Here is a 22098-nt window from a genome sequence, read left to right as displayed (position 1 = left end):
TTTATGCCACATGTAGCGCTGCGTGTTCTTTCCAAATAGTTCAATCTTAGATTCATCTTTCCATAAAACATTTTGCCTACGTGCTCTTTCGCAAATTCATGCGTGAAGCAATGTTCATTTTATTAAGCAGCAGCTGCCTTTGTGGTCTCCTGCCATAGACACCCTGCTTGTTCAAGTTTTTAAGGACTGCAGACTCACAACCACAGATTTTTACCTGTACCCATGATGCCTACAAATCTTTGGCTGTCACTCTGTGTTGTTTCTTTACCTCACTGATGAGTCTCCGTTGTGCTATTGGGGTAATTTTTGATTGGGTGCTCACTTCTTGGTGGAGTAGCCACAGTCCTAAATTGTCTCCATTTGTGGATTGTTTGCCTTACTGTAGACTGCTGAATTTTAAAGGTTTTTGAAATCACTTTGTAACCCTCTCCAGCTTTATGTAAATCAACCATTTTTGAGACATGACACGCATACACATATCCTACTTGTCCATGGCAAATTATAAAAGATAAAGTGTTTTTTATCAAAGTAGCTGTAGTCTTCCAAACTCATTTTCTTAACAAGACTCCAGGTATGCTAACACATACTTTATCCACTAGCACTATAAGTTTTTTATGGTTGTTCTCAACGAAGACCTGAATATTTAATATTTTTTGTTAATATTTTAGGCACATTATATTTGTCAATACCTTTGACTTGGATGCGGATCAGATCACATTTTAGGAAACATTTATGCAGAAAACCATGAAATTCCAAAAGGTTCACAAAACCAAACAACTCGAGTTATAAATGAGTTTCTGTGGTAATCCAAACAGTGAATAAAAACTTGATAACACCTTGAAGGTTGTCTGTGTAACACGTTCATGAAGTGGGAATGGCCCTTTCCTGTTCCAACATGACTGTGCACCTGTGCACAAAGCAAGGGCCATAAAGACAAGAAATTGCTTGTGAAAATCATTCCCAAAAGAGCTGAAGCAGGTATAGCTGTTAAGAGAGTGCCGAAATCATATTAAAACCTATGAATTAAGAATGAAATGTCACTCAAGTTCATACGTGTGCGAAGGCAGTCGAGCAAATACTTTTGGGAATATAGTATAATTCATTAAGAAAAACATGTTAATAAATTATTCATTAAGGAATTTGCAAGGTCATAATTAATATGTAATATTTTTAACCTTTTATAACTACTGACTTACATTTATGAAGTGCTTATTAATGCTATAGTTCATAGCAAAAATACAATAATGCAGTTGCATACTAATCTGGTTACAGTAAATATTTTGCTGGTTCATAGTGACTTCTGATAAACAGGACACCCAAATATGTTCTGGATTTAGTATTTTTAACTTGTTTATATTCTCGGGTCCAGACATTTGAGGTCTGTTTGCAACTTAAGGATTACAAAAATATTCAGGACATTTGTATATAAAACAGTTAATAACCTATTTAAAGAACCTTAAAAAGTTGGACTCGACCCCTTAGTTCCAGCCAAAGGACTCTTAATGCTTCAGCATACCAAGAGATTTTGGGCAATTTCATGCTCCCAACTTTGTGGGATTAGTTTAGAGATGACCCCTTCCTGGACCAACATGACTGTGCACCAGTGCACAAAGCAAGGTCCTTTTATATACATTATAAGAATACATTGTATTTCACACATCTGTAAGTACTTACAGCCAATACTTTACAATTAAATAAGTAATGGTTAATTAATTGTTGGGTGGCACTGTGGTGCAGCTCCAGGGTCTCGGGGTTGTGGGTTTGAGACCCACTCCAGTTGACGGTCTTTGAGGAGTTTGGTGTTCTCCCTTTTTCCACCGCGTGCTCGTTTCATCTCACAGTCCAAAAACACATGTTGGAAGGTGGATTAGCGACACAAAACTGTCCATAGGTGTGAGTATGTGAGTGAATTTGTGAGTGTGTGTGTGCCACCCTGTGAAGGACTGGTGGCCCCTCCAGAGTGTGTTCCCGCCTTGCACCCAGCGACTCAGAGTAGGCTCTGGACCCACCACAACTCTGAATTGTATAAGCTGTTACAGACTATAAATGAATTAATAATTGCTTGCTAATAGTTCATTAATGGCTTGCTAAATGTAAATTAACAGTTAAGAAGCCAAACTTAAAATAAAGTGTTATCAAGTCCACTTTTTCATAATCAAGTTTCAGCTGCCATTACTCCAGTGATTTGTAACACTTTGACTTTCCTCGCAGTCAGCTGATAAGAAACGTGCTTCATAAATAAACTTGTTTTGGTTTGCTTTTACATCAAAAGTAATAGAAGCCACATTAACCTGACTGAAATGCATGTTATGTGGATCTTGCGTTTTGGACTGGTTCGCTTAACATATTGATCCACACTGTATTGCTGTGCTTCACAAGTCATTTAAGCACACTAAGGTTAACAGATCCAGATAAGACTGGCACAGCTGGAAAACAGTGAGTTAATGTTGCTTGGAAAGATTTAATTATTCTGAATGTTTTTGCCATTTTCTGGGAGATCAACACTAGACCATATTCCTAAGAAAGGGGCAGCAATGGCATAATGTTAGAGAAGTGGGCTTGGAGTTAGAGAATTACTGGTTCCATCCCCTCAACATGGAGGAGAAATGTGTGGGAGCAAGGGACCAGCGCTGCGTACTCCCTCAACATTTTTGATTTTGGCTCATTTAGATTGTTGAACTGAAAGCTAGTAATTTTAATTGTACCAAAGGCATTTCTGTTTGTGGAGATTTTCTCCTAAATTTACTCCTGAATTTGAGTAATTTAGCCCAGTGTTTAATTCATTCTACTTTTTTTGACATTTACATACCATAGGTTCATCTGTGTTCTTCTGAAACTGGACGAGGCGTACTCTGGTGACGTTTTCCAGGTCCATGTCTCCGTTGGTGCTCTCTGGTGAGTCTCCGTTAAGGTACGGCGAGGTGGGTGGGGGGGTGACTCTCAGCGCCTCATCACTGTACACTTCATGTGCCACCACATCATGAGTCTGGAGTAAGGCCTGAAAGACAATGTAAGATTATGCACATGCAGCATATGAACCAATTTTTTTGGAAACCTGTTTATGCAAATGTTCTGCTGAAATAAAATACATTCATTCAAGGAGTTTGTATTTTTTTGCTGCAGTAACAGCCTTTATTTTTTGGAAAGACCTCACCATAGGTGTTTTAAAGTGCATATATATGAGGTGGTTAATCAAAATTTAAAACAGTTCCAAACACCTGTTTTGGGTGTGGAGCAGGCCACATTTGACATTGGGCGTGGTGAGGTTAAGCTCATGTGACATTGTCTCATTTAGTTTCATGTGTTTCGGAGATTATGTACATTAGTTCTACATGCACAACCTAACATCTAAACAGTTCAGTTATACAGTTAGAAACAATATTGGTTGTGTTAACTCTTACAAACAACAACATTCTGACATTGTGTGTTATTTACATGCAATTAAAATGCTGCAGAATGTCCACAGTAACAACAGAGCCTATGTCAAATCTATTTTTATTAAGAATTACAGGTAAATTGTTTCAGGAGTCGCAGTCACGCGGCTCCAGGGACCTGGAGGTTGTGGGTTCGTTTCCTGCTCCGGGTGACTGTCTGTGAGGAGTTGGTGTGTTCTCCCCGTGTCCGCGTGGGTTTCCTCCGGGTGCTCCGGTTTCCTCCCACAGTCCAAAAACACACATTGGTAGGTGGATTGGCGACTCAAAAGTGTCCGTAGGTGTGAGTGTGTGAGCGAATGTGTGAGTGTGTGTCTGTGTTGCCCTGTGAAGGACCCTCCAGGGTGTATTCCCGCCTTCCGCGCAATGATTCCAGGTAGGTTCTGGACCCACCGCGACCCTGAATTGGATAAGCGGTTACAGATAATGAATGAATGAATGAATGAATGAATGTTTCAGGAGTGAGAAAGCTGGATATAGTGATATATGACACAAATCAATATCACGATTAATTGTACATACAGTCAATGAATGATTATTTTGTTTTTGTATTTTTGAGCACTGTTCAGTGTACAGTTCACTTTTACGCTTGGTCGGCCTTGCTGTTTAGGTTGCTTCCATGTGGCAGATACGTGCAGAAACACGTGACTACAGCTTGGTAGGTCTGGTTGGAAATACTTACAATCAAGACTCAATATGGGGTACATGCCCAATAATATTAAACCAACCATGTTGTATAAACCAAGTAGAATGTGTTGTTATTATTAATTATTATTATTATTATTATCAATATCATTAAAATATATAAATCCTACTAGTAGATTGTCCATCAAATGGATGCTCTCCCACTCTTGTCCATAAAAAAATTACAACATGTTTAATATATAACAGAAAACAACATATTTCATTAAACTTAACCAACTGGAGCTTGTGTGTGACTTAATGCAAAGACATACTGAGTCTGTTGCATCCTTATGACATCATCACAGTCTGACAATACTGACCTACAAGTACAAGTAAGGGGTGAACTACTCTCACATTTCTTTTATTATAAACAAAACATTTCCATTGAATTTGTACATCATATTTCCAAGGTGTATGCTATTTCCAGACACAAGTCATAACATCACAAACTACACTAAAAAGAAAAGAAAAAAAGTAGAAAGCAACGAATAAATAACACCACAAACATTAACATAAATGTAAAAACAGCACCTGTGTTATATAGTGATAAGAATAACAAGTCTCTCCTCACCATCCAGCACCTCCACCCTGAGAACATTCACTGCTTCACTTCAGTTGGAGATCATCCTTGGAAGGCGAAAGTGGCGTCAAGGCCAAAATCTGACTGGAATTCAGCAGCTTTGTACTCGACTGTGCCTCTCTCCCGTCTCCCTTTCCCTTTTCTCTCTCGCTCTTTCTTTTCCACTTCTCCCTAACTCCCCTCCTTCTCTTTCTCTTTCTGCCCCTTTTAGCACCTTCACTATGTCTGGACTTCTCTCATTTGACCTGGCTGTCCGAGTTGGAAAGGGTGACATCACACTGCCCATGTTTTCTCACTCCTCCTTAGTTTCAGCCTCTCCCTCGCATTCCCCAGCTACCTGAGAGCAAAACATTTCTTCTTTGCTGGTAATTTAAAGTGACAGTTTTGACAAACACTCACCCCGCACCCCTTTTCATTTGTACCCATTGGACTTCTCCAACCCAGGGAAGATGTGGTCTATCATTTACTGTTTCTTTCCAAACTATGGGTAACACAACATCATTGGACAGCGCAATACACCAGAGGTGAAAAGTTATTTATCACATTTTATAGATGCCATTGTGCTGAGTGATGGGGGAAAGAGGCTTACCCACCCAGAGAGATTGAGGCTAACTCTCTTAGACATCTTGGACTGCAGTGATACGGACATCTTGGACTGAAATGTTAATGATACGATTGATATTGGCGCCACAGCAATTTACACTTCCTTCTTATCAGTCAATCAGTTAAACATGTCCATTAAAGGTGCAACCACTGCTTATGCAAAGTGTAAAAACTGTCCTTTCAATTTTTCACAGAAAACACAAGTAATAGAATGGGAAATGCCAAGAGATCTTCTCTTCGTCTTCTATTTCTCCTCTGGTTCAAAGCTATTGATAGTACTCTTCAAACTGAATCACCACAGACTTGTCCAAAACCACTTCTAAATTGTGAGTAATATTAACCAGGCAATCTGATGTGGTTTCTGTCATGGTGTGTTGTTTTAGTCTTACTTAGAAAAGTAGACCACCCACACACTGCAAAGCTAAAAACAGAATTCTAGTGTCGTGTAGGTTACATTTCAGACAACATCAGTCTGAGTGTCTAATGATCCTGGATGAAGCTGGATGAGTGTAGTGGCAAAAGCATACGCTCTGATTGAGATCATATCTAGTTCAATCCATGGTGATATCTCAGCCAACTGAGCCCAGGAATTAATTGGCTTCACTGTAGATGGATGGGAAATATGACCCTACCTCTCTCTTCATCGGAAGCACAAAGTTAGCCAGTGCAGGGTTCTGCAAAAAGAATTCTCCTCTAAGCACTGTTTTTGTAGGGTATAATGGTATTTTTGGGGCCAAACAACAGTTGAATTTGTAGTTGTAGAAACACAACAGTACACAAATTTACAGAGAAAAAGTTAAAGTTACAGAGAAAAATGCTTTTTTTTCTCGAGTTGGTCAGAGCACAGCCCCAAAAAATGCACAGAGCATTTTCCCTGTTTTATTTTCTCAGGTTTCCCATCTGAAATCGGATGAAGACGGGTCTTACCACTGTTCCATGCCAAAAACTACACAAACCCTCCATGTTTATCCCCTTGAGAAGGCTTTTTGATAACAGCGCTTGATACGTGTCCAATGAGCTCCTCTGAATGACCAAAAGCTTTTGCTGATCTCTGAACAGTACTCGACCCTAGCGCTACAGAAGGATAAATGCAGTTTTGCACCAGGTTCATGGAGATAGTTCGTGCAAAAGTGAGATCACAGAGAATCTGTTGTTGTGTGTGTGGAAAAAAAAAAAAGAAAAGCATTGCAGCTGCAGATTGGAGCAGATGTACTTATTGACTTGTGTTTGTGCAAGACAAATAGCCAAGAAAAAAAAAAAAAACAATGTGTTTATAAAAAAAAAACATACTGTGTAAATTCATATACCCATTTGCAAGTAAAGAAGGGTATGAAACTACTGCACCTCCCCCTCCCCTATGTTTTCGGTGCTGTAAGAATTAATTACACTAGGGGGAGCCACCCCAAATCTTACCTACTTCTCATTTAATGAAACTGAAAAAAGCTATAGATAAAATTGAGGAACATTTTTTTCTTCTGTATTTCTGCTCAAGATGTTGCTCAAGTTTTACAGTCACTCCACATCCACTGTGTTCTTATAATCAGCACCTCTCTCACTCACTCAGTTCCACTCCTGATACCCACCCCCTACCCCTCCTATCTCACATACTCTGACTAATCAGCTTTACTTCTATTACACTTTCCAGCTCCTTCACATTTTTTTCTGCCCTTTCTTCTCTATTCCTGCAGATGCTTTCATCCTTCATGTGGTATCTGCAGAAAGCTGAGGAGCGTAACAGATGAGGCCTGTCTCCAGTGCGGTCATTAGTCCAGTCTTATTGATCAACAGCAAGACCAGAGGAAAAGCCACGTTAACCACTTCATCCGTCTGCGCCTGCAGCCCTGACATGACATTTGTCCTGCTGATAAGAACATGAGAAAACTCTCTCTTTTCCGAACTGAGGCATTCACACTAATTACAGAAGACCAGTGGCTGGGGTGATGTAATTACTCACAGCCGAAGAGACCTTTGAGTCCTGACAGTCACAAATGAAATCATGTTTTTCACAAGGTAAACAGACGCAGGTCCAAAGAATGAACCTCATTGTTTGAGGAGATCTTTATTGTGCAGAACTAAAGGTTAGGTATTAATTCAATTTGTTTTATCCAATATTTCAGCTGTCAAATCCATCCACCAACTACAGTGAAGGCACAAGCTTCTTCTGAGGCATTCTTCTGAGGTTCAGCTTACACACCACTGATAGTCTCTACGCACTGGGAGGAGAACACTAACTACACAACTTTCACATTGAGTGGAGATTTTACAGGGAACTAGAAAATATGGGCTGCTGAAGTCCTCATAATAAAAGTCTGTCCACTGTTCATTATATACAGTGGATCACTGAGTCATATCACAACAACATTTAGAAAACCAACAAGTGGTGGCGAACACCACATAATTAAGGGAGAATGCAACACATTGCCAGTCACCATAGTTTAAATGAACTCTGAAAACTGAATATAAGGTATGAATGCCTCTCCATTGCAGCATTTCTTAAATACATTTTTTCATTTATTGCTGTTCTGTTCTCATGTTTGTATTTCTTTTCTAGCTTTTTGAGTTTGTAGTTCTGTTCTAGCGTTGTTAGTTCTGTTCTCATGGTTATAATTCTGTTTCCTTGTGTTTGTAGTTTGGTCCTGGTGTTTGTAGTTCTGTTCTGAAGTTTGTAGCTCTGTTCTGGTGTTTGTAGTTGTGGCCTGGGATTTGTAGTTCTGTCCTTGTGTTTGTAGTTCTGTTCTCAAGGTTATAATTCTGTACTGGTGTTTGTAGTTTGGTCCTGGTGTTTGTAGTTCCTGTCCTGGTGTTTGTTGTTCTGTTCTCAGGTTTGTAGTTCTGTTCTGAAGTTTGTTGTTCTGCTCTGAAGTTTGTAGTTCTGTCCTGGTGTTTGTAGTTCTGTTCTCAGGTTTGTAGTTCTGTTCTGAAGTTTGTAGTTCTGTTCTGAAGTTTGTAGTTCTGTTCTCAGGTTTGTAGTTCTGTTCTCAAGGTTATAATTCTGTACTGGTGTTTGTAGTTTGGTCCTGGTGTTTGTAGTTCCTGTCCTGGTGTTTGTTGTTCTGTTCTCAGGTTTGTAGTTCTGTTCTGAAGTTTGTTGTTCTGCTCTGAAGTTTGTAGTTCTGTCCTGGTGTTTGTAGTTCTGTTCTCAGGTTTGTAGTTCTGTTCTGAAGTTTGTAGTTCTGTTCTGAAGTTTGTAGTTCTGTTCTCAGGTTTGTAGTTCTGGCCTGGTGTTTGTAGTTCTGGCCTGGTGTTTGTAGTTCTCTTCTGGTGTTTGTAATTTCATTGCTTTCTACCTTAATGCTGTTTTGTTGTCAGCTTTTGTTCTGCTTTGAAAATGTTGTTGTGCCATGACTCAACGGCGCATGCTTATTATAATATATTGGAAAGTGATTATATTTCATATGCAACAATTCACCTCTGCAAGTAGATGTGACACACAGTGTTACAGATGTTTCAGGATTAGTTCTTTAAATACATGCCACATTTGCTGTTGTTGAAGTATTGTTTGTAACTGCTTCTCATAATCCTGATTTTAAATAATTCATACTGTACATTACATTGTTTATTTTATTTTTTTTTTTTTTTGACAATTAAAAAACAAAGGGACTCATGGTGATGGTTTAAAATAAACAACAGGTTTTAGAGTAAGCCCTCTCTGAGATATTGAACTGGGTTTTGGGCTGTGGAGTAGTAGAACTGTGTTCTCTGGAGTGATGGAGCAACATCTGCTTATCTTCAGGATGGGATAAAGTGGCTCTTGTGATTCAGAACTAATCAGAACACACTTATCCATGACCTCACTAATAATTTCTGAATACTCTGAAAGCCATCAGATTTACACAGAAATGATCAAACAAGTAGCTGGTATTGCTAAAATGGATGCAAACTAAATGTTAATAATGTTCATTTCAGTTTTGCAGTGGAAAACACTAGATCTGCTAGTTATACTTGTCCATGATTTATCTTGGAAAACTGTTTGAAATCTAAGAAATTTTTTTTGGGCAGAGAATGTCATTGAATAGGAATGTGCTTCTCCACACACACACACAACACTTTAACATTACAAAATGTTCTCAGTAGCAGTAGTAATTAAAACATCTTAATTAAACAACTTGCTTAACTTACCATAAAATGGGGCTGGGTTAAGATTCGTCTCAGCTCTTTAGCATCTGTGTTCTCAGGGTAGCAGGAGATTTCTTCTAGTACCTGCAGAAACACAGTGAGGTAAGAGTTTTTTCCCAATATAATTGTTTTCGGCTTTCCCTTACAGACCCCTGCACATAGCTGAGCAGCTTTGAGCCAGTCTGCTGACACCCCAGACACACAGCATATCACACACACACACACACACACACACAACCAAACATACACACTTTTCTGGCAAGACCCCAGGCCCCATGTGACTACTGCTCTGAGTCCAACATTGCAGACATGTCACATATCTGTGCTGAATGTGTGTGTGTGTGTGTGTGTGTGTGTTTGGGTGGGGGGGTATGGGGTATGGACGGACAGACTGTGGAGTCCGTGTGAAGCTGTGAGTCCCAACAAATTAACACACTTAACACATTCAACAGCTTGTTACTGACACACCACTTTTACAGTTTGCTCGAACTAGCTCCTCTCTTCTACACTGACCACCATTACCATTTAGCCTGAAATCAATAATCCAAAGCATGTCCCTTATCATGCAAAAAGTAAATAACTGGCAGTGGTTCAGACTTTTAAGTAGTTTAGTTATTTAAACATTTAATTCATATAAAATTACTTTTTTTATTTTACTTTTTATTTAACTAATTTTACTTTCAAATTCAAACACTAACATTTTGTACATTTACTAGGTTTTGTACATTTTTCTAAAAAAGAAAACTACTGAAAAGTGGTCTCAAAATGTAACATGTACTGCCATAATGCCTTTCTGCATTGTCGTTTGTCAGGCTCTCACATGTCAGCAGTGGACTACACCTCAACCAAGATGGGTTTCTTTTTCAGCTGTGGTGGCCTTTATGCAACTGTTTTTGCAACTCTTCTTTGCAAGGTACTGCCATAGTTTCTTTGTTTGTGTTTAGTGTTTCATGTTTAGTGTTTATTTCCCCTTATACTGTTTAATGTCATGGCCTTTTGCTCATATTTTCAGATTTCGTCTGTTTCTATGCCTTCTGAATATGGTGTTGGTTGCATTGGGTTTTGTCATAGTCTCTGAACTGAAATGTTTGGCTTATATAGGATTGTTTGTTTTTTTATTTATTTTAAATAAAGTGTTTATGTTCATGTTCATGAAACCCAAGAAGATGAAATAGAATGTAAGTGGAGAAAAGTAGATTAAAAAAAGCTCCTTATTTAATCTCGGTTACAATTTCATTAACGAAAACTATGATGAGAAATATTTAGCCAATGTTCTAATTGTTGAAAACAAAAGTGGCCTTTTATTGTGGCCAGCCTAAGGCACACATGTGCAATAATTATGCTGTCTAATCAGCATCTTGATATGCCACACCTGAGGTGGATGGATTATCTCGGCAAAGGATAAGTACTCACTAACACAGATTTAAACAAATTTGTGAAGAATATGTGAGAGAAAGAGGCCTTTTGTGTTTATAGAAAAATTCTTAGATCTTTTTCTATAAAAGATCTCATGAAAAGGTCAGCTCATGAAAAAAGGGACCAAAACAATTTTCATCAATGGATAAAAACTAAATGAAAATGTGAAAGACTGGCAAATAACATGCTGTTACGGACTTGTGGCCATATTTCTTTCCATAATTTTGGTTATTAATGTGTTTTTAAATGGAAAATAATTTTTAAGCTATTGTTTATGAATGCTGTGAGGAGTTGGTGTGTTCTCCCCGTGTCCGCGTGGGTTTCCTCCTGGTGCTCCGGTTTCCTCCCACAGTCCAAAAACACACATTGCAGGTGGATTGGCGACTCAAAAGTGTCCGTAGGTGTGAGTGTGTGTGTGTGTGTGTGTGTGTGTGTGTTGTCCTGTGAAGGACTGGCGCCCCCTCCAGGGTGTATTCCCGCCTTGCGCCCAATGATTCCAGGTAGGCTCTGGACCCACCGCGACCCTGAATTGGATAAGCGGTTACAGATAATGAATGAATGAATGAATGTTTATGAATGTTACCTGTAAAAAAGTAATGTTAATACCTTAATGAAATAAAGTGAAAATTAAATATTTTAGTTTCATCAACAAATGACTAAAACAAGACTTAAACTGATACAGATATTTGCCAAAAGACTAACAATAAAGTAAATCAGCAGCCCAAATAAATACTGTTGGTTACTTGATTAACTAATATGCCTGGCAGTGTTAGACCTTTTCACAGTACTAATTCAGATATGAAATACGTTACTGCTTCACTGCTCCAGTCCGTCTTACATTTCCTTACTTTTTTGTAGCTATGGACATTTGCATAAATATGCATATGAGAAACAGGCTGTGATGCCAGTAGCAATCCTTCCCACAACTCCAGTAATTTTAAGGGCCAACATAAGAACAGTATAGACAGATTATAGAAACAAAATGCATTACTAATATCAAAAGCTTGGAAAATGTCCTGGGCTTACACATTCCAGATGTTTCAGAGCTGTGTCTGCCCCGTCTTCACCGGACTTCGTAACATGGAGACACACAAAGGACAGTTATACATTTGATGCTTAAGCTCTGTGTAAATTGTTCAAGACGTTCAGTGGACAGCGGGGACGGTGTTTGAAGTGAGGGGAAGTGAGTTAGTCTCAGCCTACACCCCTGCTGACCACTTTGTAAAGAACACTTTTCAGGCATTTCAGTGTGGTCAGTGACAGGAAGCGAGAAAACAGGAACGGGTTACTAGAGAGAAAAGCTCTTCTAATCCCTGCAGGCCTGAAAGATGTTTTGATTTGTAATGAGAGAGCAGTAAGGTGATTTCTACAGGGGCATGCTGACAGAAAGACAGAAAGCAGGTCAGAAAGGTCACTTAGGAACTAGAATCCCCGCAGACCAATCAATTCTGTTATTTTGTGTAAAGAACTACTTCAGGGTTTTTCCCATCTCACTTCTATCTGCACAATATGTAGAAGGATGTCAATTACCAGAGGAACTGAAATTACCAGAGGAGCTGGATGACAGCCAGAATGAAATATTATTTTATTTTTTAAAAAAGTGCCATTTTAAAATAAGACTACATTTATAATAGTTTAAAAACGTATAAAAGTCATTAACAATCATTTGTAACAAAGAGATAGAAATGGCAACAGTGACCTCTTTTTTGTGTAATACTGAAAGTTTCAGGCCTTGCTGAAAATGTCAAGGTAAAGAATGAGCTCAGACTTCAGAATGAGAATTTAGCCATTTCACATGTTAAGGTGCATGACTTTATCATTAATGTATAAAATGACACTTTGTTGGTTGTTCATGTATTTGATGGTTAAACTTATAAACGAATAGATACTGCAGAATAAGGCAGTTGGTGCCCATACAGAACCAGCTTAAATAAAATGCACAATGAACTAAAGTGGCTAAAGGTTGAAGACAGGTTAAGGGCAAACCTTGTGGGACTCATGAAGAATACATATGAGCTAAAACATCCATTGGGACTTTATAGTTAATTAAAACAAATGAAAGAAAGAGAAACTAACACTATAAGATATTTAACAAAAGAATTAGCAAGAGCAAAACCTATTACATGTGTAGAACAGTAATTTACAGTAAAATTGATAGCAAAATATGGTTTAAAAAACTAATTAATAACACTACTTACATAGATGGTGATTAATCCTTGTGTGCTACCTTTTTTACATGAAAAACGGAGAGTATAAGGTGATGAACATTTAATACTAATTAGAATTTGTACTGTTTTTATATTTCTTTATTCTACTTATTTTTTTATTTGTTTAAACCTTGTTTTTTTATTTAATTATTTTTGATGTGGGTTTATGATAATGATGTGTAACTGTTGTATGTCATGCATGTGTCAACTGATGAGGAAGATAACTAAGCACGGTCAGTATCTGGCATGATCTGAGGTTGTGTAGATTGGTGTGGGTTCACTCTTTGGCAAATAAATGTTCATTGTTACTCTTTCTGTCTATGTGCTATAACTGGTTACTAATGACTTTTAATGCAGCAACAACAACATATTAAATAACCATTAACAAACAGATTTTAAATGATTTATAAACCTTAGTAAGTGCAGTGCTATTCTAAAGTGGTACAAAACAAATAATATAAATAAATAAATAAAGCAATTACTAGTATTATTAATAAGAAGCTTTGACAAATATTCATACTCTTGTGCCATCTTACTGCACAGCTGGAACACCACACTCCATCTTGCGGAAGGATGTGGTGAGGAAGTAAACTGATGACTTATGTTAGTTGAAGTAAGGTCTTTTTAGGCATGCATTTTTTGACTATAGCTGTTGAAGATTGATGGAAGTATGTGAGATTACAGTGCAATGCGATCCAATGGTTAAGGAAAATTGCGCGCACACACACACACACACACACACACACACACACACACAAGTCCTCACATTGTGAGTGTGTAAACAGACTTGAGTCCCAATAACTTGATGAATATCTAGACCAATCAATTTTTTTCTTATGCATTGCAGTGTCACCAAATATTCTGTGGAAAGTCTGTGGAAACTTAAATATTACAAGCCTAACCCTAACAACAGCCATTGCCCTATTCCAAACCCTATCACTAAAAACTAAACAGCTTGTGGTCACCACAAAGAAGAGGATTTCCCTCAGAGAGAGTGTAAACTGAACAAATTTTAGTAACACTTTACAAAAAGGGTACATTAATCATGATATGTAAGACACTAATAAACCTTACTCAATGGCTAGATCATTTTATAAATTCCTAAAACAATGTTTGTTCTTGTTTCTGTCATTAACGATTAACTGTGGCTTTACTTCATTGTTTAGTGTAGTTTATTACTGTCATTACTTAAAATTGTGCAAAAAAAAGTACAGTTAATTAATGCAAATAACATGTAAAGTGTTATCCAAATTTTGGTGCCCACAATGAGATCTTTATCTGGCACACACAAACACATACTATATATTCAGCACAGAAAAAAAAAAAATTAAAGCTGTGGTTAAACTTAAATGTCTTGCGGCCCACCCAAAAGTCTAGTGATCCCCACTCACACATTTCCCAGTCCACTGATCTGACAGCATGCTGTCATGGTTTATCTCCCGCAGGCATTAAATATGCCATAGAACAGAAAGCCGAAGCTGAGATGCAACAATTGCAAAGCTTTATTTTTAATATGTGCCATGCAAAAAACACATTAATAAGGCAACACTGTTGATATTTGAGAGAGCCACACATTCACTATGTACTATAGAGTTAGACCAAAGCAAAAGGATACATTTTGAGCAAGATATACTAATAGCATTTACGCCATTTTTTAGAACTTTAACAATGTTGGGTTGCAACATTGGTTCTAAAAATGTAAATATAATAAACACTTAATTAATGTCATTTGAAACTTTTGGGTGTTCCCAGTGAAAACAGGCTTTTTCATACACTGATCTGTACTGTAAACCCTCTGTACCATTTTAAATCTGCAACTGACGAACATATCCGCCATGTTCTCACACAAGCATCAGACCACGGGTGTAAATGTCAGCTAACTGTTGCTAAACAAGTTTTCTTAGAAACACTGAGTGAAAACAAGAACCTGCTCACACCACTGTATATTAATCAACCATGGGTCGCTACTTGAAGTGCTTTAAAAATAAAGGTGGGGAAAAGAAACAGAAAAGGCCTGGGTCACAGCAACTTTGAGGGGGTTTCCACTCAGATCCCAACGCATTAGTGATAAAACTCATTCAGGGTGGTATGTTGCTCCATCTTTGAGAAAGTGTGTGTGTGTATGTGTGTATGTGTGTGCATGTGGGTATGCATGCATATGCATTTCAATTATGTACATATATATTTACCTCAGTAATCATTACTTGTTTGTTTGATGTTTCTTGCACATCATTTACTTGCTGCTTATGTATCGCACTGTCCATTTTAGGCTTATTTACTTTAGAATCCATATGTATTTACATTTATTTTATTTCATGTTGAGATCTCCACCAAGTTACTTATCGAATAAAGATCATGATTCTGTTAAAGAAATATTTTATTTTTAGGCTTGCCTACAAACATTTAGGTTCACTGGACAGTTTGGATTTAGTAAATAAAATGGCTATAGACTCGTCACTGCTGAAATCACAGAGCCTGGACCATCTAAGATCAAAACCCCCTGAATGCCACTACATCCATCTCAGGAACTAAACTAAACTTTTGAAAAGAGGAATTTTCTTTTTAACAAAAGCCACAAATGTCACAGTTGAGGAAGTGTATAAAGAGCATCTCAGGGATGAATTTGAGAAAAGATTTGACTGGAATAGCTTCCAGCTACATGGCTATCTAGAATAACTAGATCACCCCGAGAACCCTTGTAGACTGACACAAAGAGGAAAAGCAGAAAACAGAACATGTGAGCCAGAGCTGGAGCTATAGACAGATTGTGATTCAGCAGCTCTAATATAATCATTATTTCAGAAGCCAGAAAGCACTAAATGACATTCCCCAGGGAAAACACAGTAGTAAAAGCTAGAAAAACAAAGAACCGCACAGTATTATGTTAAAAGAGTTGCGCTAAATCTGTGGACCATCCAGTTTCACATGTAAACTCCTAGCCAAAAGAAATATTTAATATGCCACAGCAAATTCTCCAGTGTTAATTCAACACTATTAGTGTTAACTTAACACTGAGAGTGTTGAATTATTACACTAACAGTGTTAATTTAAAACTAATAGTGTTGATTTAACACTGGTGAATTTACTGTGTTGTGTACTTTGTTTTATAGAAAAGTTTTAGGAATACAAGAAATACATATATCAATATCTCCATGATGAAGATGGAAACAACAGGTGCAGTAGAGATTATATCACTGCACTAAAGAATTTTAGGGGGTTTTTGGATTTTGCTTCTGACCACTTCCCTTTACAGATGAGTCTGATGACTGTGAGCATGCCTAAAGAGTACTCTATGGACACTTGAAGGAATGTGTTCAAGTTATGTATGTGAATGATAATATTACTAATATTATAATATTACTCATAATACTGCCATAATCCCTTCATCGTTATAATGGTGATCTTATATCAGTGACTTCTCAAAATCTCCATATATCCTGCCTACACAGTAAATTAACCAGTGTTAAAACTGGAAAATTTGCTGTGTAAGGTTTGTATGACTTTAATAAATAAGGACTAATGCTATGGTCCAAATCTCTTTCTAAACTGTGAGATGGAGACAGGAAAGACACTAACTGCGTCTGGAAATCTGGCCTTGCTTCTGGACACTCATTAGTTCTGTTTATGTTGTGGTTTAATTTAGATTCTGAGATCCGTTTATACTCCAGACTAGAAGGTTGAAGACTACCGCTGTAGTGACTCCATCTGCTTGTCTGTCTGTTACACTTTTAAAGAGGATGTTGAGCACTGACCTCTTTGGCTCTCTGGACAGCATCACTTGGAGCATTCCTGATCTGTGGAGAGGACTTGGTGTTTATCTTGTCATACAACTGGAAAAAAAGGGCAGAAGAATACAAGAAGAACACACAGTTAGTGAAGATCAGTGCCATTAAAAGTGTTTACTCTATTCAGGTCTATTTCTCTTTCTTCATTTTAACGCTATGGAAATTTTTCCATAAATGTTAGAAGACCTACAGCAAACAGAATGTAGTATAAAAAATTATTTGTAGTTTCCCTAAACAAGACAGGAGTAATTGTAAAATTACTCAAAACACAAAAAAGATTTTTATTGCTGGGATATTTCCTAAGTAAAGTTGACAGACACATTAGTTTTGATTACTGATTATAAAACTTATTATTATTATTATTATTATTATTATTATTATTATTATAAAATACTAAATTATTTAAATTCAATTTAGAAGGATAATCACAAATATAGTGATAAAATTCTGGTACTTTTTATTTTTGGGAGGGAGTTGTAAATGTTTGTGATATTAATGAGTGCTGGTGAGAGGAAACCAAACTTTGTTTTTAATTATTATACTTCAGTGTAGTTTTGATGATTTTGAATTGGAATCTCTTAATTTGCTGAGCAAATGTTTCAGAGAATGCTTTAGCATTGCACACTTTAACAGAAGAAATTAACACTACAGAGCAGCTCATTGTCATTGAGAGAGAGAGAGAGAGAGAGAGAGAGAGAGAGAGAGAGAGAGTTAGTGATGATAGTTAATGCATGTTTCGGCATCAATAAAATGCATTCTACCTTCTAAACTCAACAGTAGTCACATTGTTTACATCACTAGATAAATCCACTAATATGTCACAGGAATGTGAAACTAGTGAATTATGGGAGGTAAAATCTGGTTTAAGAACATTTAATTAGCTTTTAAAAAAAATCCAGCTGTTGCTCTGCATACTAGTTTGCTCCACTTTACCCTGTCCACCCAGCCAGAGGACCAGCACAGATCAGATATGATTTGGGTGGTAGATCGTTCTCCGCACTGCAGTGACACTGACATTGTGGTGATGTGCTAGTGTGTGTTGTGGGAAAAGCTCCTGACGTATACACAGAAAGCTATGGTATAATTCCTGGTTCAGACAATCATTGATCAGTAAGCTCTAGCCAACTTCACAGGAAGATTGACTCTGCTTGGCATTATAGCCAAAACCACAAAATAAGCTGAGTAGAAATGCAGAAACCACACTGAGATGGTACTGATACAGCAAACACCGTTGTGATACACTGTGTTCAAAGAGCACATTGTGAGACCTTTCCTTACTGCTGCAATTAGAAACTGCAGTAAGTCTGGTGTAAACTCCCTTCTGTCTGATTTTTGAATGTTTTATGTCAGTTCATGTCCAATATGTATGCTACTGTGGTGAAGCAATCCCTTCAGGATCAATAAATTTGATTGTACCATATCTTATCTAACTGAGCTGATGAGATACAGTAACTCTTTGTACATCACACATTACCTAAGCACTTGAAGACATAAACATACAAGAAACAAAAGAAAATGTGAGGTAGTATGCTAAGACTTACACTGAAAGCACATAACTTCTGCAGAACTAGTTTATTAATATATGGCAATAGCCATAATAATTCAAAACTTGTGGAAGGTGAAAGTACTGAATAATTACTGCGTAACAAATCTGATATATCACTGGTTGAATTTATCACACAATTTCCCAGTTATTACTTTATTATTCTGCTAAATATAAAAGTTCTTCCCCTTCTCTTTAGACAATACTAACAATGAGGAAACGTGTCTGGTGTAAACATTTCAAATGTTTCAAGTTATCAGTGGCTAAATCAAGCCATACATCTCCACCATCTTCTACAGACTCTTAGATAAAAAGGTACTAAAATGATACTGGGGTGGTCCCAGTGTGGTCCCCTCAACTGAACTTGGCTTCTGTGATCCACGCCTAATCAGCCACCACCATGGTCAATGTGAATTGTCAAACAGAAGAGTATACATCCCTCAGCACTGGACGCCATCCAATACATTTGGGAGTTCTGGATGGTGATCTGGGGCTAATCATACATTAACACGACCTGATCTCACTAATGTTCCTGTGGCTGAATGCAAGCAAATCCTCACCCCAATGTTCAAGCATATAAGACCTTTCTGTAGCTATAATACATTAAGGGCAGCTTGAACCAACAAAGACTCATACTCACCAAACCCAGACTAGTCAGAAATGCAGATATGGGCGAGTGTAAATCCAGACACTGGAGCAGAATGGACAAAAATTACTGCTTCCTCTGGATCATGGGGTTCAATTTCCAGCCAGACTCATCTCTCTGGCCATGGCCTCGGGAGGGAAGACTGTAATGTATCAACGTCTGAAGCAGTGGCTCAGACAGAGACAAACTGCTGGAGCCATGGCACAGAATGGACCAAGGCTGACAAAAGCTACCATTGTTGCAATCTCTTTTCAGTGTTTTTCAATGGGTCTTCAATGGGCTCATGGCTTCTATAAGCTGCAGTCCCTCCCCAGTGTTTTCCTTTAGGTCCTGTACACTCAGACCTCGCCTCCTTCTCACAGGCCACACTGTGAAGCTCAAAGAAAGAACTTAACACCCCCCCCCCCCCCCCACCCCACATTCACCACACACACTGAGCGATGGTCAGCAGCTGCAGTTATTCAAACTCAGATAAACACACAGTGGCAGCATTGAGCCTACACAAAAGCACACGCTAATCACATGCAATTGTAGTAAGTGAATAATCACAAGCTTATATCAAAAACAATAAACGATTAAAGAATAGGTCTCCAAGCTTGGTCAACTATACACAAAGTCCTAATTACGAAGCCTTTTATAAAGTATAGACAGATTTTGAAAACAGTCAGCTGACGGCCATTGATGCTACACAGAATCAACTAAAACAAACTATACCCATTTTAAACAAGTATCAATTTATAGCTTTGCTTGAACTACTTTTTAACCCAGAGGTCTCAGCCCATTTAATGCCAAAAAACCCCAGCAATTTTACATTACACAGAGGATTTGGCAGACACTATTATCAAGAGTGACATAAAATCCAAACCATAGTGTTACAGTGTTGGGACTCTTGCCCAATGACTCTTATTGGTGCAGCATGATGTGCTTTATAGGGCAGAGAACTCATATCAGTTTTGATGCCTCAAAGTCAGCATTCGGCCACAAGAACATTAACAATCCAGGTACCAACTAATCAGATGTAGGAGAACTACTCCAGTGCTTTCCTATACTATTGATGCTCCAACATGCTAGTGAATGTAGTTACACTGCTCCACAGCTCAAAGCTGGAAGTCTTTATACCCCTCTAGCTGATGCCGGGCATTGAGCATTGAGAGTTTACTGCTGCTGGCCTTGAGCAGAATTCTGCTGAAAAAACAAAACAAAACAAAAACACCATATCACACCACACTGATAAAAGAAAGCACAAGTGTGTATAGGGTCAAAGATGGGTCATTTGTTTAGATAGTGGAATGAACTGTATTTAAAAATGTATTTAAAAAATGCATGCGAACGCATCTGAATGTGGGAATTTGTTGAAATAATGTGTAATAACAATGTACTGCTGTAGAAATCTTTGGTCCCACTTTATATTAAGTGTCTCTAACAAAGGAACAACCTATGCAGCCACAATGTAACTACCAATGTATTAGTACCTGTTACAGATGGATTACAGTAGTAAATTAAGTAGTAAATTAAAACTTATGTAATTACAACTTTGGTTTTGCCTTTTGTAATTACACAAGTGAATCTTCATAGTTGTAACAGCATATTCTTTCTCATATGTGAAACATATAACATATGTGTAATTACACTAGAAATCAGACTGGAACAATATTTTTTTTTTGGTTTCAGAAGCCTTTTCTTTCAGATGTGTATCAACTTACATTAAGCTGGATTTGTCATAGTTTCTAACATTTAGTTAATATTTATGTTTATGTTGAAACATTGTAACCAGTTTCAGCTTTAAACAAAAGCTGTAAAGTGATAGTTCAGCATATGTCCATGAGAATGCTGCCCACTGATTAGCCAATCAGGTGGCAAATGTTTCTAGCATCTTCTGTTTACTTGAGACATAAAGCTGGGGATTTAGTATTTAATAATGGGAAGGACTCTGAAGGTACCTGAATAACTGTAGTCTACTAGTAGGACATGGCACACCCATCTGGGCTTCACACATTCAAAGACGTGTACATCATTTTGTTTTCCATGAACGCAAACATCATATACAACTGAGGGGTGTGGTGACACAACAGGTAGTGTGGCTGTCACACAGCTCCAGGGTCCTGGGGGTGTTATTCGAGCCCCACTTTAGACAACCCTTACAGACACTCAATGAATGAATAGACAAACCAGAAAGGTCTTGAAATGATCTGACCTGGGTTTCCTGACAGCATCTTGGCACAAGACTGATTCTGAAATATTTGAACTAGCACTGCTCTGAAGACCCTCTCTCTACCAGATCAAATGAGCTTACCACTAAGATGGTGGTAAACTCCGGGTGGTTTGAATAGTAAAGTTGTAAAGATCAGCATAGCTGCCCCTTGAAGGTTTTCTTTGCCCATCAGTCAAAAAAGAGTTTGAAAGTCTTGAAAGGACCACAGTGCTGTTTTATAAACTGCCATTGTGAGTTGGAAAACAGCAAATGCGATATCTACTGTAACTTGTGACTGATATGTCTCTCTGGCGAATCAGTGCTCTGCGAGGTATCGCTTGGAACCTGGAGCGAGCAGGGACTAAAAAAGTACCAAGTTCCAGCGACCAGATTCACCTAATAGAAAAGCAGAATAGCAGAGTGAAGACCACTTTGAGTCGATTACAGACCTTGCAGTGGAAAAGCAGCATTACAATGTGGGGGCTGTCCTCTTTATGAAGACAAAAAACACACACCAATAAGGTGAGACATTTCGAGGCGAACGCAAATTTTGGTTAATGTTAGGGATAGGATAAGTCTCTGTAAAACGAATGGTGTAGGGAGAGGGCCAGGGCTGGTAAAATCAGTGCAATGACTCACATCCAGCAGTGTGTGGAGATGCTGGTCCTGAAAGACACTGTGCAGAAAGTCTAAATCTTTCTCACTGCAGTCTGTTAGTGCGTGGATTTCCTCCAAACTGTCCAGGACCTGGGATACAGCCCCTAAATACACACACGCACAAACAAAATGATATCATCAGCTCACCTACAAACCACATCCAATGCATGTTTTCATAATCCATATAAATGTTTCCACAAACACTATGATATGACATAAAACACCACATAAACTTTGTT

At 38.0% G+C, this 22098-nt stretch overlaps 1 protein-coding gene across 4 annotated transcripts in view; it reads right to left on the bottom strand.

Moving 5' to 3' along the window:
* Positions 1 to 22098, bottom strand: part of caska (calcium/calmodulin-dependent serine protein kinase a) — a 291466-nt gene that overhangs the window by 31522 nt on the left and 237846 nt on the right. For 2 of the 4 annotated variants that reach the window (XM_066686055.1, XM_066686057.1), the window contains exons 11-15: positions 21842 to 21963; positions 16790 to 16867; positions 11857 to 11901; positions 9418 to 9498; positions 2810 to 2998 (exon numbers count right to left, since the gene is read on the bottom strand). In XM_066686055.1, coding sequence (XP_066542152.1) covers positions 2810 to 2998; positions 9418 to 9498; positions 11857 to 11901; positions 16790 to 16867; positions 21842 to 21963 — 515 coding nt within the window. The remainder of the gene's footprint in view (positions 1 to 2809; positions 2999 to 9417; positions 9499 to 11856; positions 11902 to 16789; positions 16868 to 21841; positions 21964 to 22098) is intronic. The other 2 variants (XM_066686056.1, XM_066686058.1) reach the window with 1 other exon arrangement.

The sequence above is a fragment of the Hoplias malabaricus genome, chromosome 12 (assembly GCF_029633855.1).
Source record: "Hoplias malabaricus isolate fHopMal1 chromosome 12, fHopMal1.hap1, whole genome shotgun sequence".
NCBI lineage: Eukaryota > Metazoa > Chordata > Actinopteri > Characiformes > Erythrinidae > Hoplias > Hoplias malabaricus.
Note: the sequence above shows the minus strand (reverse complement) of the source record. Positions and strands in the feature narration are given on the sequence as shown.